This window comes from Microcebus murinus, chromosome 23, assembly GCF_040939455.1.
Source record: "Microcebus murinus isolate Inina chromosome 23, M.murinus_Inina_mat1.0, whole genome shotgun sequence".
Classification (NCBI taxonomy): Eukaryota; Metazoa; Chordata; class Mammalia; order Primates; family Cheirogaleidae; genus Microcebus; species Microcebus murinus.
This window is the reverse complement of record NC_134126.1, coordinates 15,832,480-15,850,915: the sequence shown is the minus strand read 5'-3', so window position 1 is coordinate 15,850,915 and position 18,436 is coordinate 15,832,480. Positions and strand designations below refer to the sequence as shown.

The following is an 18,436-nucleotide window of genomic DNA, read 5'->3' as shown; positions in this document are numbered from 1 at the left end:
GCACTCTGGGAGGCTGAGGCGGGCGGATTGCTCGAGGTCAGGAGTTCGAAACCAGCCTGAGCAAGAGCGAGACCCCGTCTCTACTATAAATAGAAAGAAATTAATTGGCCAACTAATATATCTAAAATTAGCCGGGCATGGTGGTGCATGCCTATAGTCCCAGCTACTCGGGAGGCTGAGGCAGAAGGATTACTTGAGCCCAGGAGTTTGAGGTTGCTGTGAGCTAGGCTGATGCCACGGCACTCACTAAGCCTGGACAACAAGTGAGACCCTGTCTCCAAAAAAAAAAAAAAAAAAAAAAATTCTAAAAAAAAAAAAAAAAAAAAAAAAAAAAAAAAAAGAAGACTCTTCATGAACAAATACCAAAGTTCAAAACTTTAAATACACAGTCTGAGTATTATGTTCTCAGCTGATGGTCAGAATACAATAACCATTATTGAAACAGCTATAATAATACGTTTATTTGAGAAGGACAAATTTCATTCTTCTCTGAACAGACTATATGTAAAAGTAGTACAATGAAGCAATCCTACAAATTAGCTAAAAGGCCATTAGCATCCCCACAAGCTTCCATTTGGTATGGTAATAATTTACATTCAGATGAAAATGTCCTAATACAGCTTTTTCTTTTCTTTGAGTAGGAGGAGTGGGAAGGGTGGAGGGAGAGTTACTCTTACACAGCAACTGTTTTATAGGTTAAGCATTTTAATATGAGACATTTTTAAACCCAAAATCTCATTAGAAGATTTTGAAACACTATTAGCTTTAAATATATCTACTTTCCTAGATTAAGGAATGTTATATACCAGATTAGTATTTTTATTATTTAGAGAGTAAGACTAGGCCATTAAGTGCTATGATATAGCATGCTTTTAGATTAGATATAGTCACAAGGTTTCAAGAACTTTCCCCCCATCACTGGGCCAATATTTGCCATTTGAATGTTATAATCTAACACTAATACATATAAAAGCCAAAAAGGAGTCATTTTATAATCATATGGTCTCCCATGCACAAAGATGATAACCCCATGTTTCCAAATTAAGAGAACTACTTTGATCTTTGTATGATTTCTTTACCAATTTTTCTGGAACAAACAGCATAAAAATGTGTTCCAATTGATCAGGATGTTTGTTGTCTATGGCTTTAAGACCGAATCTATGGCCGGGTGTGGTGGCTCATGCCTGAAATCCCACCATCCTGGAGGATGGCTTGAGGTCAAAAATTTGAGGCTGCCACCTCACCTATACCCTCTGCCCTTTCAAGTACCAGAAAAAAGAAAGCACTAATAAAAATGAAGAAAAGCACCTCATGACATTTAGGTATATGGCACACTGAGGAGAGCTAAAAGAGAGAATATAGCTACTAGGCCCAGAGTGGATAAATCATTGAGCTATGTGGCCAACAAATCTACCACGGTCTGTTCACATCCAGTTCATGGGTTAGACAAGTCCTCTCACTTTTCCTCTCATATTAGCCTTTAGACCTTCAGTACTAACAAGAAACTCTAAGATAAAAAGGGAAAGAATTAAATAAGATATAAATCCACCATTTTTATCCTTTACAGTTTCTGGTTGATTTGGTGTAGAAAGAGGTACGCACCTTCTTGTAATGTAAGGTACCCATGATATGAGGTAAGTCATCCCTCAGCATCATCAGGGAATTGGTTTCAGGAGCTGCTCCCTGCACCACCCCCACCCCACCAAATCCACAGATGCTCAAGTTCTTTATATAAAACAGTACAGTATTTGCATATACCACATGTACTTCCTCCCATATACTTCAAATCATCTCTACATTATTTATACTTCCTAGTATAAAGTAAATGTTACATAAATAGTGGTTATACTATATTGTTTAGGGAATAGTAAGAAAAAGAAGTCTGTACATGTTCAGTACAGACACAACCATTCTTTATTTTTTCCTGAATATTTTCAATCCTTGGTTGGTTGAGTCCATGGATATAGAAGCCCATGGATATGGAGGGCTGAGTGTACTTGGTTTATTTGTAAGCGTTGAGTATCATCTACAATAACAGAAGACTGAGTCAAAGAGGTATCGTAAAGGCATCTCATTTTAAAGAATATAAAATGTATCAATTCTGTACAGTAAATAGAAATTCCTTTTGAGAACTAGAAGCCTCAAACCAAGAAGCCCTGGGCTAGGGCATGTCATGTTCTCCACAACCAGTACACAACTATGATGCTGGAATAAATAAATTCTAAGTAGCAATCTATAAACTGTTTTAGTATCAGGACTCCTTTGTACTCTTTCAAATTACTGAAGACCCCAAAGAACTCAGAGTGATGTGAGGGTATATCTAACACTATTTACCATATTAGAAACTCAGACAGACATTTTAAAACTATTTATAAATTAATTTTTAAAAATGAACTTACCTTATATTTTATATATTATTTTTTGTAAAAAATAATTTCTAAAATAAAAAAAAATGTAGTGAGAAGAGTGGCACTATTATACATTTTTGCAAATTTCTTTAATATCTCTGCCTTCACAAGACAAGATATGAGAAGTGGTCCACTTCTCCCTTCAGTCTGTGGACATACATTTTGGTTGAAGTATATAATGAGAATCTAGCTTCACACAGATATATATATAGTTGGAAAAGGGAGAAGTACTTTAATAGTCTTTCCAGATAACTGAGGTTATTCTTTTTTGATAGTATACCAAAACTTGACAAGTGAACATTTCTTAAAGGTTGGTTGCAATGTGGAACCTAAAACAGTATCAAAGAACTTTTAAAATTCTCATACATTACAATCCATTGGTCTACCTGGCACAGGCTGAGTATACCTTATTCAAATGTTTGGTTTTATATCTGGGTTTTCAGTCTTGTTCCATTGGTCTATGTCTATGTTCTAGCGCCAGTTCCATACTGTTTTGGTTACTACAGAAGACAAAAACATACACTGGGGAAAAGAATCCCTAGTCAATAAATGGTGCTGGGAAAACTGGATAGCCACATTTATAAGACTGAAACAGGATCCGCACCTCTCACCTCTCACAAAAATCAATTCACAATGGATAACAGACTTAAACCTAAGGCAAGAAACTGTAAGGATTCTAGAAGAAAATGTAGGAAAAACTCTTACAGACATAGGCCTAGGCAAAGAATTTATGAAGACGACCCCAAAAGCAATCATAGCAACAACAAAAATAGATAAATGGGATCAAATTAAAAAGCTTCTCCACAGCCAAGAAAACTATTAGAGCAAACAGACAACCTACAGAATGGGAGAAAATATTTGCATGCTATATATCTCATAAAGGGCTGATAACTAAAATCTATATAGAACCCAGGAAAATCAACAAGAAAAAATCAAACCACCCCATTAAAAAGTGGGCAAAGGACATGAATAGAAACTTTTCAAAAGAAGATAAGCTAATGGCCAACAAACATGAAAAAATGCTCCACATCTCTAATCATCAGGGAGATGCAAATCAAAACCACAATGAGATATCACTTAACTCCAGTGAGAACAGTTTTTATTAAAAACTCCCAAAACAACAAATGTTTGCATGGATGTGGAGAGATAGGAACACTCATACAGTGCTGATGGAATAGCAAACTAGTACAACCTCTACAGAAAGTAGTATGGAGATACCTCAATGAACTAAAAGTAGAACTACCATTTGATCCAGTAATCCCACTACTAGACATTCTATAAAAAAGATCCCTGTACTTGAATGTTTATAGCAGCACAATTCATAATTGCAAAGAAGTGGAAATACAAGTATCCATCAATCCATGAAGGGATAAATAAAATGTGGTATATGTATACCACGAAGTACTATTCAGCCATAAAAAAAAATATGGTGAACTATCTATTGTATTATCCTGGATGGAGCTGGAGCCCATTCTTCTAAGTGAAGTATCACAAGAATAAGAACACAAACACCATGTGTACTCACCATTAAATTGGTATTAATCAATCAACACTTACATGCACATATGGGAAGTAACATTCATAGGATGTCTGGCAGGTGGGAGGGGAGAGGAGAGGATGGGTAAATTCACACCTAACAGATGCAGTGCACACTATCTAGGGAATAGGCATCCTTATAGCTCTGACTTGGGCAGTACAAAGGGAATTTATATAACCAAAGCATTTGTACCCTCATAATACTCTCTGAAATTAAAAAAATAAAAATAAAAATAAAGAGCTCCCTTGACTAAAAAAACCCAAAACACCTGGGACCAGAAGTGCCTCAGAATTTTTCAGAGTTTGGAATATTTACATCACACAAACTGGCTAAACATCCCAAATCTGAAAATCCAAAATCCAATATGCTCCAACAAGCATTTCTTTTGAGCATCTTGCCAGTGCTCAAAAAGTTTCAAATTTGGGATGCTTAACCTATACTTTAAATGGATCTTTTACCCACAGATGATTTTATAATATCATGTACTGGTCATTTGGAAAGTATCAGTTTCCTGAGTATCACAGAGCTTCCAAATGCCAAATCATTTCATTATATAATTTCAAAATGATATTCTGTTATTACCACCAATCTCATCACAAAAGCTTAAATGTTAGGAATTTGCAAATCACAGTAGTTGAAATAAGTTTCCAAAATTCTATTTTTTTAAAAAAAGGCTCTAATTTTATCACTGGCAAAAATACTGTCATTTGTTTTCTGTTCACCTCATGTATTTGCAAGAAAGTATCTCAAGAACTTTTTAGATAATTTTAAGATTTGAGAAACATCAAAGTCTGTGTAACCAGTTTGTCACTCTTTCTAGTAAAAATGAGATTTTGTTGGGGGGGACAGCTATTTCAGCTCACAACTCCTTCACAGACGTGCTTTTCCTAGAGACAACTATTTTATTTCACAATACAGCCAAAATACTTTATGCACACTTGCATTATGTCACATAGAATATTAAAAGGGAAAAACATTTGCAAATTACATATCTGATTAATGACTTATATGCAGTATATATTTAAAAACTCTCAAGACTTAAAAATAAGAAAACAAACCCAATTTAAAAATGGGCAAAAGATTTAAACAGTCACTTCATCAAAGACACACGTGACAAAAAAGCATACCAAAAGATGCCCAATATCATTCATCATTAGGGAAATGTAAACCAAATCTTCAATGAGACACCACTAAATATTCAGAACAGCTTAAAACAAAAACAACAACAAAACTGACAATGCCAACTTCTGGAAAGGTGGTGGGGTAACTGGAATCCTCATGCATTACTGGTACGAAGGCAAAATAGTGTAGTCACTTTAGAAAATAGTTTGGTTTTTCTTAAACACTTACCATATGACTCAACAATCCTACTCCCAGGCGACATGAAAACTTAGGTTCACACAGCAACCTGCAAATTTTTACAGCAGCTTTATTCATAATAGCCAAAAATTGAAAATGATCCAAATGTCCTTCAACTAATGAATGGACAAACTGCAGTCCATTAGTACAATGGACTACTATCAGAAATTAAAAGGAACCACTGATACACACAACAACATGGATGAATCCCAAATGCATCATGCTAAGTGAAAAGAGCTAGACCCAGAATGCCATGTGCTGTATGATTCCACTGAATATTCCACAAAATATTCTGGAAAAAGCAAAACTATAGGGACAGAAAACAGATCAGCAGTTGCCAGGTGCTGGGCATAGGGGAACAGACTAGAAGGGACACAAGGAAACTTTTATGGGCGAGGGGTCTGTCCTATATCTTATTTCCAGAGGCGGTAATTACACAACTATGTGAATTTGTCAAATTTCACAGAAGTGTACACCAAAAAGGGTGAATTTTAATGGAGGTAAATTACAACTTTAAAAAAATGAAGAAAAGTATACTCAAGGGTCAAAATTTTATAAAATTAATAATTTTAACTGTTTCATGAAGAATATTTTCAAGGGACTATGATTCTGCTTTTTCTTTTTTACTATGGGTACAGGGTGGTGAGGAATACCACAACTACAAGTATAGTATGGTGCTACTGCCTTGATTTATGCTAAGGGATGAGGAGTTTTACCCACCACAACTCTGGAACCATCAGTACAAATCTCAACACAGTGAAAAAGGCAAATAACACCTGAACATTTTAACGAAGAGTTCTTGATAACTCTTGATAAAAATGATAGATCCTTCTGTGAAAAGATCTTAGGGATGCCTTGTGATCCATAGACCACACTCTCAGAACTGTAACGTCTTAAGACACCGATACTCAGATTGGGTTGGGGAAGTGTGCATGCGTAGATTCTAGTAGCACTGAATATGAAATCAAGAAGTACTTAAGCATGCAAGAACTAAAGCATGTCCTAAGGAAGAAATGAAAGAAATGGCAGGAATTAGAAAAATGCTAGAAAGAAATTCCAGGATAACATTCAACACCCCACAGGCCTGACCAGTGACTTGGCTTATTCCACTCTAAAGCTCTTATTTTTAAAAGAGGATTCATTTTTAGTTTCATTTATTAGCACAGACCTACGAAAGGCAAAGTAGTCATCATTTTACATTTCTAAGATAGATGTTGTAAGGAATCTCAAAGGTAGAAACTGCCAGCAATGGCTGAGATCTTGAAAGAAAAGTCAGAACCTGCAGTGTATCAAGTCCTATCTTAATAGCAGCCAAAAGGGTCACTCAATGTAAAACATCTACCAACTGTTCTTCCAGTATCATTTCAGCTGAGCTTAGTATGAAAAAGGCATGAACTGCAAGTAGTTCATGTTGGTCACAAACAGGTCCTATTTTTAAACCAAATATTAATGGTAACCAGAATTTCCTCAAGAACTTGGAATTTCTGAATAGTTTCAAGAGCCACAAGAAACATCTAATAATGTAGAAGACTAGTGAGACAACGCTCTCAATTCAGAACCACTCGTAAGTACTTTGAACTAAAAACTGAGGATTACCTGGCATTCCAAGTATATCAATTCACAAAACAGAGTAGTATACAACCATGTGATCTACTTGAGATTTGTGAGGGTTTTAACAAGAGAAGTGCCCATCTACTTTTCTTCACACTTCTTTCTCAGTAAAGGCAAGACAGTTGTTTCAGTATCAATTGGTTAGTTAGGTCTGTCCCACAAATGCATACCCAGCATTGTTGTCTGTTCCCCACAGCCAGCCCACGTGAACACTTCACTCTGTGAGGAGCACTTCACTCGGAGTGGGCAGCTGCTGACTCCTTAGGCAACTGTGATCCATTTTTGCCTGTGGTCTCCAGAAAGGTTAAAACCACAAGATACTGCCTCTTTATCCTGCAGAGTCTGGTTTAGCTATTTTCAGGTTTTCCTCCCAACTATGTAATGGGAATGATTGAAGTCTGATACCCAGAACTTTCCATGAGGGCGGAGGTACACCTTAAACTTCTGGAGTTCTTCAGTTTAGCAAACTTCTTGGTAAATAATAATCTGCTCACCAACAGCTTGGTGGGAATCATGTCTGGCACTATTTCACTGAAAATTTGCTAATAACTTTCCTAGAAATTATAGTTTTGGCTCCTGATCCCGGAAAGCCTTTTTCAAGTCCTTGAAGGAGAAAGATGGCTATCTCCACACGCAAGTCAAGCAAATTTTCTGCAATCTGTTGCATATGCTTCCAAAATCAGTCTTGTCTTACACAGGCAACATTTCATGGGCAAAAAGAGCTACAGTGTTCATAATACTAGGGATGAGGCTTTCCCCCACTGCTATCCACCAAACAGCCCATCAGAATCATGGGACCTGTCACATTCTCATGGACTGAACTCTCCCTATGAACACCAGAATGAAGGTCCCTCACTGCAGCTCACTGCAATGCCCACAGGTCCACTTGTAATGAGTTCTTTCCCAGTAAGCAGCTGTAAAAAACAAACACACAAGTCCACATCTTTGAAGAATGTATCTTTTGGGAAAAAATAAAGTCATTCACACTTTCAAAACCAGATTCTTTCATTTCTTAAAAATAAAAAGTTGATGCAGGCAGGACTAACCTCATTTGTTTCTGAAGCTAGCCCAACATCAACTGTTGTCATTGATGGTTCAGCCTCTTCCATACAACTTTCCAACTGGGTCCACCATGGTGAAGGGCTTACCATCCCAACCAACCTGTGGTGCTACAGGTAACACATCCACATGCTCAAAGAAGTCACAAAGCTTTCTTACTTGGCTCTAACCAAGTTTGCCAAGTAAAATGGGAGGAAGGAGTAAAACTCAGCCATTTGGGAGCTTTGTTTCCCAACATCTGTCACTTTTGCCAACAAACTGTAGCTGCAACCTTCATCATCCTTTTGATTTCTCCACTCTTCTCTGACCATAGTGATAGATTCTGAATTGGTACCTGTTCCAGTTACTGTGTTTATGTGACAGTTACTCTACAACTTAAACTTAATGGTGTAAAACAATCCTTTATTATGTTCATAGATTCTGTGAGTCAGCAATCAGACACAGCTGGGATGACCCATCACTGTTCCACAATGTCTGGGGCCTCAGCTGAAAGATTATATGGGCTGGGGCTGTAAGAGTGGGAGCATCTCAGCAGTATCTTTCTATCTCTGCGTAGTGTCTCTGCATGCCCTGTCTAGCAGCAGAGTGGCTTCGGTGTAGCTGACTTCTTACATGTGAACTCAGGGCACCTGAGGCTTATATGTCCCAAGACAAAAGGTACAGGTGGAGGCAATCCTGGTTGACTTTTATGACTTAAGCTTCAGGAGTCAAGCAGTGTCACTTCTGCCTCAATTAGTTGGTCATGGCAGTTTACAAAGGTCTGCCCAGTTCAAAGAAAGGGATCATGAACTCCTCCAGCTCAATAAAAGAATGCCAGCTTCACAATTTAAGAAAAGCAAACGAGACACAATATATATTGGTGTGCCCTCTTCGGAAAAATACAATCTGCCACAATATCCGTATCTGGGAGAGCATCCACTCTGCAAGTCTCTTTACAAAGAGATCTTCGTTTAAAGCAATACACTAAAAGAGGCTCATAAAGGCAGACAGTTTCTGTTCCAGAAAAGAAACTTGAAAAACCCAAGTTGCGCAAGCCTCTGCAACCATATCATCTTCCCACCCTCACTCTCCCTGAACTGGCTCCTGCCCCATATCCCACAAACCCTGTTCCACTGCCAATCCCTCAGGTAAGAGAGGAGCTCTTTTTGTAGGTTGACTTCAATCCTCGCATTGTTAGTATTAAAGGGATACACGCACCCTTTACCTGACCTTACTGCCATTTCCAAATTCAACCACAGTGTGATACCTTTTGTAACTACTGCAAAAACAAAACATCATCTTTAGTTAGTTACCTACAGTTATGTACAATTTTTTACCCCAATCTACTGCTGCTTCCTCAACTCCCCTAGGATGATAACACTACTGCCACCAATGACACTACAGGTCAAAGTCAGAAGCAAATTTAACTTGTCCTCATTTTCCATGTATGTGACAATATAGCCTAGTATATCTATTTTCTTGAAACTCTCACTTCCTGTTTCTGTGACATTGTGCTGTTTGTTCTAGTTTCCTACCAATTTTCTTTTCCTCTTCCTCCACCTGATCCCAATGTTTCTCAGCACTCTTTTTATGGCTTCTAGGTGCTCATCAGCATTCACAAGTTCAAAGCACCTCATGTAAACTAGAGACTCCCCGACTCTGCATTTCGAACCCTAACCACTCATGCAGGATTATATCCTATATTTTTTAGCTGCCTATAGGATCACTCCATTTGCCTAAAACCAAATGAATCATATCCTCTCTACAAGAAAAGCAAGTACTCAAACAAGCAAACAAAACAAGAAAGAAAAATCTGCTTCCCTCTCTAACTTTCCTCATTTTAACCAACTATTCCACCATTTTCCAACTTTTGAAACTTGTCTAGACAAGAGTCATCTTTGACTCCTCCTCCTCCTTCTCACCTTGCAAAACCTCTACTTAAGCCCAATCACTGAATTTTTAGATCTGGAAGGACTTTCAAGATAATCCAGTCTGCACTCATTGAACAAATAATGAGACCTGGGGCTCAAACATTTTGGCTGCCTGCCTCAAGTTCTTCTGACTCTGATTATGAGACTCTTTCCATTACCAAGACCTACTTAATCCCATTTTTGCAAAGCCTCCAGACAAATCTATTTTCTCTGTAGAATCGTAAGACCTGGGTTTGTGTTCTTAAAAGTTGACTATAAGAGAGTGAATAGGAACTGCTAAACAAACGCCTTCTAATTAAAAATTTATGATAGGAATCAGATTAAATTTGAACTCCTCAAGCAGGTATTCAAACTGCTCCCATGCCTCCTCCTAACCCAAACTGGCTGACTTTACTATCAAGCCTGACCTCTCACTAAAACAAATTCTGTTTCAGTTGGCAGGTCCTTTTCCTATCCTCACCTTTCTCATTCTTGGTCCTAGACTTCTGCTGAACTGCTTCTCAGCCTGGGAGAGCCCTTATACCTCTGCAAATGAAAAGCAGAAATTTCCTTTAAGGCCCATATTGAAGTCCCACATGCTTTATTAAAGTATCCTTGACCAACGTTCACATTTTTCAACCTCAACAGCATCTTAAATCTATTTCAAAATCTTACACACAATGTATCTTCTCCATACACTCTTTCACATATCTGCATAGTGTTGTTCTCCAAACTAGTCAACAATTTCAGGAACCAAATATTAGGCACTGAATTAGGCAAATACTGAATATTAGGCATTTAATAAATTTATAATAAATGCTTGTCAAGTTTCCATATTGAAACACCTGATCTGATTTTTAAAAATTACTAAATACAATTTGATTTACATTCAATTATACTGGACCAAAATTACTCTGCAAATAAAGGTTAAGTTTTTCACAGTGACTATACCATAAAGAATTTTCCCAACGCTGAATAAAATGCATGTTTACCCTAAAAGAGCTCATAATCTAGTGTTAAGAAAGGCAGACTTACAGACATGAGAAGGTTAGTGAATACCACATAACATATACCATCTCATTCATCAGCTTACTTACATCATCATTTCAACACTGATCATAGCCAAGAATTTGGAAATAAAACTATCCGTGTCAGGTTCACAAAACCTCCAAAGCAACAAAATAGCAAGGAGCCATAATATTCATGCTTTTACTACCGTGTTTCCCCGAAAATAAGACCTATCCATAAAATAAGCCCTAGTAGGATTTCTAAGCATTTGCACAATAGAAGCCCTACCCCAAAAATAAGACCTAGTGATGGGTGTGGCTATGCAGCATATCTGCACAACCGTGCATTTCATCAGAGTGTCAAAAAAGACCACCAGCCCTTCTCATCTGTCCCATGAGAGCTCTTTTTTTTTTTTTTTTTGGAAACAGAGTCTCACTTTGTTGCCCAGGCTAGAGTGAGTGCTGTGGCGTCAGCCTAGCTCACAGCAACCTCAAACTCCTGGGCTCAAGAGATCCTTCTGCCTCAGCCTCCCAAGTAGCTAGGACTACAGGCATGCCCCACCATGCCCGGCTAATTTTTTGTATATATATTAGTTGGCCAATTAATTTCGTTCTATTTACAGTAGAGACGGGGGTCTCGCTCTTGCTCAGGCTGGTTTTGAACTCCTGACCTCGAGCAATCCGCCTGCCTCGGCCTCCCAGAATGCTAGGATTACAGGCGTGAGCCACCGCGCCCGGCCCATGAGAACTCTATTGCTCAACATGAGAGATTGGGGCCAATGGTTCTAAAGGAAATAGAGTTGCAAGAAATTCAGGATGGAATTCGGGGTTTGGAGAGTTGTGATGATGTTCCGGAAGACAACGACTTAACTATATTTGAATAAATGTAGATTGTTGTACCATACTAAAAAAAAATAACACATCCCCTGAAAATAAGCCCTAGGTGTCTTCTTTTTTTTTTTTTTTTTTTTTGAGACAGAGTCTCGCTTTGTTGCCCAGGCTAGAGTGAGTGCCATGGTGTCAGCCTAGCTCACAGCAACCTCAAACTCCTGGGCTCAAGCGATCCTCCTGCCTCAGCCTCCCCAAGTAGCTGGGACTACAGGCATGCGCCACCATGCCCGGCTAATTTTTTCTATATATATTAGTTGGCCAATTAATTTCTTTGTATTTATAATAGACACGGGGTCTCGCTCTTGCTCAGGCTGGTTTCGAACTCCTGACCTCGAGCAATCCACCCGCCTCAGCCTCCCAGAGAGCTAGGATTACAGGCGTGAGCCACCACGCCCGGCTCCTAGGTGTCTTCTTGAGGAAAAATAAATATAAGACTCTGTCTTATTTTCAGGGACACATGGTAATAGGAGAGGATCACTAGGTACCAACATATTCTCATACCTCAACATGTTCAATTATGTGGTTTTCCTAGTGGCTTGTTCAATTGTAAGTTGCAAATCTTTTATTTATTTATTGCCACACCCTCATCCTCATAAGTTGTAAATTCTAAAGGAGGCTAATTCTAAAAGCGTGTCAACAAGAGGGAAAAACCTACAGAATCAAACCCTCAAAATGGGTTCACTAATCAAACAAACACTAAATAAGTCTCTACTGAATACAAAGATGAAGACAAGATTCAAATATGGTAGTTTTCACAGAGGAAATTACTAAAGATTTCTTAAAATAAGAATCCCAGTACTGGCAAAGGACCAAGGCCCTGGACACTTTGTAGGGGGTGAGGAAGGGCTTGTATTTTGGAGAGCAATGTGGTAATATGCATCAAAAGCTTTGTTTTTTATGCTCTCTGAATTAGCAATTATGCTATAGGAATACAGGCTATGAAAATCAGAAGCAGTAATAAAGACCCATGACAAGCAGGCTTATCACCACATTAACTGTAATAGCAAAAAATCAAAAACATCATAAATGTCCATCCTAGGAGATAAATTATATTACATTTACATGACAAAAGAGTAAAAGCCTCTGCCCCCCAAAAAAGATGTTTTAAGGATATAAGGAAATACAGATGAAATGATCATAAAACCATAGAGTATGAATCCAATTTCTAAGTGATTAATACTAATAATACACAGATATATAAGTCCTGGCCTTTCCAATTACAAGCTTATAAACTTGAAGGTTTTTACTCTCTAAGTTTCATTATCTTCACTGTAAGATGATGATAATAATAGAACCTACTTCATAAAGATTAAAAGAACAATCCCTGTCCTGGGATTCTGCTCTGAACGAGACACTGACAATGTTACAACCTCCCAAAAGGAGCTTCAAACATTCAGGCACTAATTATCTCATGTTTAAATCATAACAGCTTTCTAACTGGTTTCCTTTTTCATTTTTTCGCACATGCATCCAATACTTACTACCAAATCAATATCCCTAAAACCCTAATTTCATGTCATTTCCCTACTTTAAAAATCTCTAATGGCCTCAATATGAGATTCTCCTCAGGCCAACATAACATTCCACCTGTACTGTGATATATCAACAGCATGAGTGGAATTAGGCTGTTCAAATCTGAATCCTAACACTTATTAGCGGTGTGACCCTGGACAAGTAAACTAACCCCTCTGTGCTTTCTCAACAGCTCCTCACCTCTAAAATGTGGCTACTAATACCTACAACATATTGCTGTTCTTACAAAGTGAAAATTCATATCCAGTGCTTGCTTAGCACACAATGCCTGGCACACATGCATCTTTTAAATGTTAGCTATCATTACACTTCCCCAAATGAGCTGCCTACTCCACCTCCACCTGCGCTGCCCTCCTTGATGATGTCTAAACACACAATGCTCTCCTCAGAGTCTTTGCTGGTGGCATTCTCATCCATGAAGTACCACTCCTTCACCACCACCACCACGAAAGAGTATACATTCAACATTTACACTACATCATCAAGATGTAGGCTGGAAATACAGGAAAAACAGTCCCAATCCTCAGAGCTCATGGTCTAATAATGAAAGACAGAGGAAGAGATACAACAATGTGTCACAGGTGCCAAGGGAAGCACTTCCTGGAGGCAGGGGAGATGCTTACGCTGAATCCTGAAAGCTAGGTGGGTACGTGCAGAGTAAGATCACCTAGTATTGCAGTCACAGTCACTACCAAGTCTGGCATTGTTGGAGGGCTGAGGGCAGGGAGGGTGAGCAGAAGCTAGACAAGGGACTGGATCAGAGAGATGGTAAAGTGTATGCAGTTATTCTGTAAACAACAGGCAGCCACTAAACAATATTAAATAGGGTACACCTGCCTGGACTCTAGAAAGGCTACACTGTGGTGTCCGATATGGAAGCCACATATGACTACTGACTTGAAATGTGGCTAGTGTGACTGAGGAACTAAATTTTATTTTTTTATTTCGGCATATTATGGGGGTACAGATTTTAAGGTTTCAATAAATGCCCATTTCCCCCTCCCCCAAGGAACTAAATTTTAACTAATTTAAACTTAAAAACTAATTTGCAATTTAGTTACCAGAGAACTTTTATGTAAGTTTGCAACAATTAGGGTATGTGAATTTACTTTTTCAACTGTAAGTTTAATGCACTCTAAATACACATCAGGTATTTCTGATGAAAATTTAACATCCAAGTTTAAATGTGCTGTAAGTATAAAATATATACTAGATAATGGCCGGGTTCGGTGGCTCACGCCTGTAATCCTAGTACTCTGGAAGGCCGAGGCGGGTGGATTGCTCGAGGTCAGGAGTTCAAAACCAGCCTGAGCAAGAGCGAGACCCTGTCTCTACTGTAAATAGAACGAAATTAATTGGCCAACTAATATATATAGAAAAAATTAGCCAGACATGGTGGCGCATGCCTGTAGTCCCAGCTACTCGGGAGGCTGAGGCAGAAGGATTGCTTGAGCCCAGGAGTTTGAGGCTGCTGTGAGCTAGGCCGACGCCATGGCACTCACTCTAGCCTGGGCAACAAAGCGAGACTCTGTCTCAAAAAAAAAAAAAAAAAAAAATATATATATATATATATATATATACACACTAGATTCAAGGACAGTACAAAAAAAGTAAACTATCTCAATAACCTTTAATCATGTTAAAAACACTTTGAATATAGTAAAGACATTAAAATTAATTTCACCTGTTTCTTTTTACGCTTTAATTTGGCTACTAGAAAATGTAAAATGATGTATGTGGCTTGCATTATATTTCTATTGGACAGCTCTAATCCAATAGATCCAAAGGCAGCTGAAAAAGGAAAGACTGGAAGCATGAAGACCAATTAAAAGACTCTTTGATAAGTGTCCAGATAAGAGAGACAGGCCTAAATTATCTAAATTCTGCCCATCTTCAAAACCTAACTCAAGACCCACTACTACCTCCAAAAGCATTTCCAATCATTCCTAAGGAATTGCCTTTCTCTGAATTCCTGGGGCACTTATCATCTGTAGCATTCACTTCAGCACTTAATCATTTACCACCAATCATTTTACTTAATTTTGGGATGATTCATTTCTCAGAGTAGACCAGAAGCTCCTGGGCTAAGAACCATAATTTAGGTGCCTTCATTTTTCCACACTGTGCAATGTGTTTTCAATACTTTTAATAAACAGAAGTACATGGCTCCCCAAATATACAATCACACAAAGATCTCAAGACACCCTAATGGCTGACTTTACCTTTCCACAGTACAAGGTACTAAGATCCCATCTTTTCCTTCAGGCACCTTAAGGACATGAGCTAAAATGAGGTAGAAGTCTACCAAAACTCCAAGCCAATGTTCCAATAAAGCAGTGATATTTAATCAGTGAGCAAGCATTGGCAAACTGTATTAGATACTACCAGGAAAAAAAGCATGTCAAGATGACAGAGCAATTTAGGGTTTTCACAAATTCCATTATAAGTCAAACAAACAAATCTCATGGCTAGAGATAAACTTTGCAACCTAAGCATTAAGAATTTTTATTTGAGGGAAAAACACACAGCTTTAAATTTTAAAAATTAACCCCTTAATCTGGTAGGAAGCCACATAGTACCAGTAAATCCACAACTCAGCTTTTTCACATCTAAATTAAAGAAAGAAAGGCAAAGAAAAGCCTTTCTAAGGAAATGTATTAAGAAATAGTGTAAATATGTTTTGCTGTATAGTAAAGTATGTCACCTAAAGTACCCTTTAAATTTCTGGAACCCTTAAATTGAACAAACGCCTATACAACTGGTCAGTTTTTACCACTACAGAAATAGGAAGCTAGTAGCAACTAGTTGAAAGCAAGGAACACTTTGTGGTTATTAGTATTGATCTTCTGAGACTTTGTAGTTCTCGTATTTTTTGTGTTTGTTTGACATTTAAAACATAAAGCTGACATGTTTCTGATAATAAACTAATAAGAAATAAGTTATGACATCGGAATTGATTTTTCCTGCTCGCATTCGTTTAACAGCTACAAAGTTGATATTACAAAGTGCAATCGAAGTTTCTGTCTCCAAACAACCAAGCAATCAAAGATGGAGTCAGGACAGCTCATAAGGAAACAAGGCAATTCTATTCTGAAAGGCAGAATAAGAAATGAGGGAAACCTGTCAAACAGCCTGGATGAAATCAAGGAGTTAAAAAGAAACACTCATTTCCTTTAGCACTGTGAGAAAATTCCAGTTGCTAATAGAAAGCTGAGGAAAGTTTAGTTTGGCTGGTTTCATTTTGTTTTCCTTCCAACATCATCACTGCGTATGAACGACTGCTTTCCTCTCCTCACATTACTCAGTAAAAACTCCCCCATTGAATTGAGTTGTCTTCCGCTGCCACGCTCCCCAGCCTCCCGGATCAACCCCACCCCCGCCTCCCTCCCCGCAAACGTGCTCAGACGCCTCTGGGCATGTTGTGGTCTCACCAGTCTGCAGGCGAGCGCTCCAAACTCAATGGACAATGGAGCTCACCCCCGTCAACGCGAACTACAAAGCTCAGGAGGGCCATTTCCCTTTTCCTGCCCAGATGCTGTTTTCGCTCACTTCGAAGCAGGGTCCCGTGCTAGATTAGAGCCCCAGTTTGGGCTAAGACCCGTGCCTCCTTCCCCACCTGCAGAGCTGCTGAGCCCCTCAACCCCCAAGTAAGTAGCACTGCAGCGCGCAGACCAAAAGGGAACACCTCACCGGGGGCCTGGTGGGGGGCATGGGTTTCACAGCCCAGGTAAGGCAGGAGGGGATGTCTCCGGACGCTCGGTCATGGCCCTCAAGGCTAAGCCGTCTCCACTGTCCCCTCCCCGGCCTCAACTTGCCTCCCCTCCCCCTTCAGCAAGAAGACCGGGGAGGTGAGGGCAGGCAGCACTGCCACCTCCACCTCCAGTGGAGCCTTCGGCCGACACTCACCCTTTTACCACAAAGAAGGGGTCCTCCATGGACATGGCGTCCCGGCCCCCGGCCGCCTCCGCCTGCTCCGCGCTCAGGGCGCCCGCGCCCTCCTGGCCTCCCTCCGCCCACCACCTGCGCCTTGGCTGCGGGTTCTCTGAGCAGCCGGCGCGCGCGCAGCCGGGGTACTCGGGGCCACTGCTGGTCCAGCACTCGGTCAGCACCACAGGCCAAATCCTGGACTCTGGCGCCGGCCCCGGCGACAGCCTCCTCCCCCAGCTCCTCCCGGCGCGTCTATCGGCCCGCCCCCGCCCCCTTGGCCGCGGCCAATCACGAACGCGGCCTGTAGCACCACTTCCGCACCCGCGTCCACGTGACCAGGACCAGTCCCGCCCCTCGTCCGTGGGGGGGGCCTTTGGCACTGCGTCACGTGGCCCTGGAGGCGGGGCTCCGGGTGGGGGAGGGGGCGGTCTTCTACCGCCTCTCCCCTGGAGCTTGAGGGGGAGGAGGTGCTTGTTCCTCAGAGATAAGACAGTCAGGTTTTCAGGGTAGATGGACTGTAGTTGTACTTGATTTGCAAAATCCTGTTATCTTTACCTTCAATACTTGATTTTGACTATATGTGATTGATACATCCTTCTCGTCCTCGACTGGCAGTAAAGCATGCTCGTACATAGTACCTGATTATGGTAATGTTGCACAAATCATTTATGTTGATCTTACTATATGTCGGGCAATGTGCTAAAGGCTGTATATGCATCATCTCAATATTCTTGTGAGGAAGGTATTACTGTTCCCATTTTGTGGATGAGTAAATATTAATAAGTTCAGAAAGGTTTTCACATTTCCTGTGGTCACACAGCCTTGGAGAGGGAAGAGCCACAGTTTCTGTGCACTTTTCACCAGATGGGGTGTATTTTCTTTTGTTGTACTTTCTGCAAATGATCACATAAGGTAATTTTTTCATACAGCATATGATGCTTCCCAGGAGAAAGTACCTTTGAGGGATAAAGAAGGGGCCAGGTATGGCAACTTCCTCTCATCTGTGGTTCAAGAGCTCTTCCAGAAATCATTTGACCAGAATGATTAGCCAACTCATATGCTAGACATGCTATGGAGTTTGTGCACTGGGACTGTGGACTTTAATAGCTGAAAATTATCGAGCCCTTACTGTGCATTAGGCAGGTGCTAAGTGTTATCTCAGTTGCTCACACAGTAAGGTAGTTGCTGTTATTTATTGTTCCCATTTTATGGATG

General features: G+C 39.8%; 1 protein-coding gene across 2 annotated transcripts in view; it reads right to left on the bottom strand.

The window, feature by feature from the left end:
- The window catches only part of STX6 (syntaxin 6), a 45,912-nt gene extending 28,443 nt beyond the window's left edge, over nucleotides 1–17,469 (bottom strand). For both annotated transcript variants that reach the window (XM_012735406.2, XM_075997042.1), the window contains exon 1: nucleotides 17,201–17,469. In XM_012735406.2, coding sequence (XP_012590860.1) covers nucleotides 17,201–17,235 — 35 coding nt within the window. In that variant the 5' untranslated portion in view covers nucleotides 17,236–17,469. The remainder of the gene's footprint in view (nucleotides 1–17,200) is intronic.
- Between the last annotated feature and the right edge of the window lie 967 nt (nucleotides 17,470–18,436).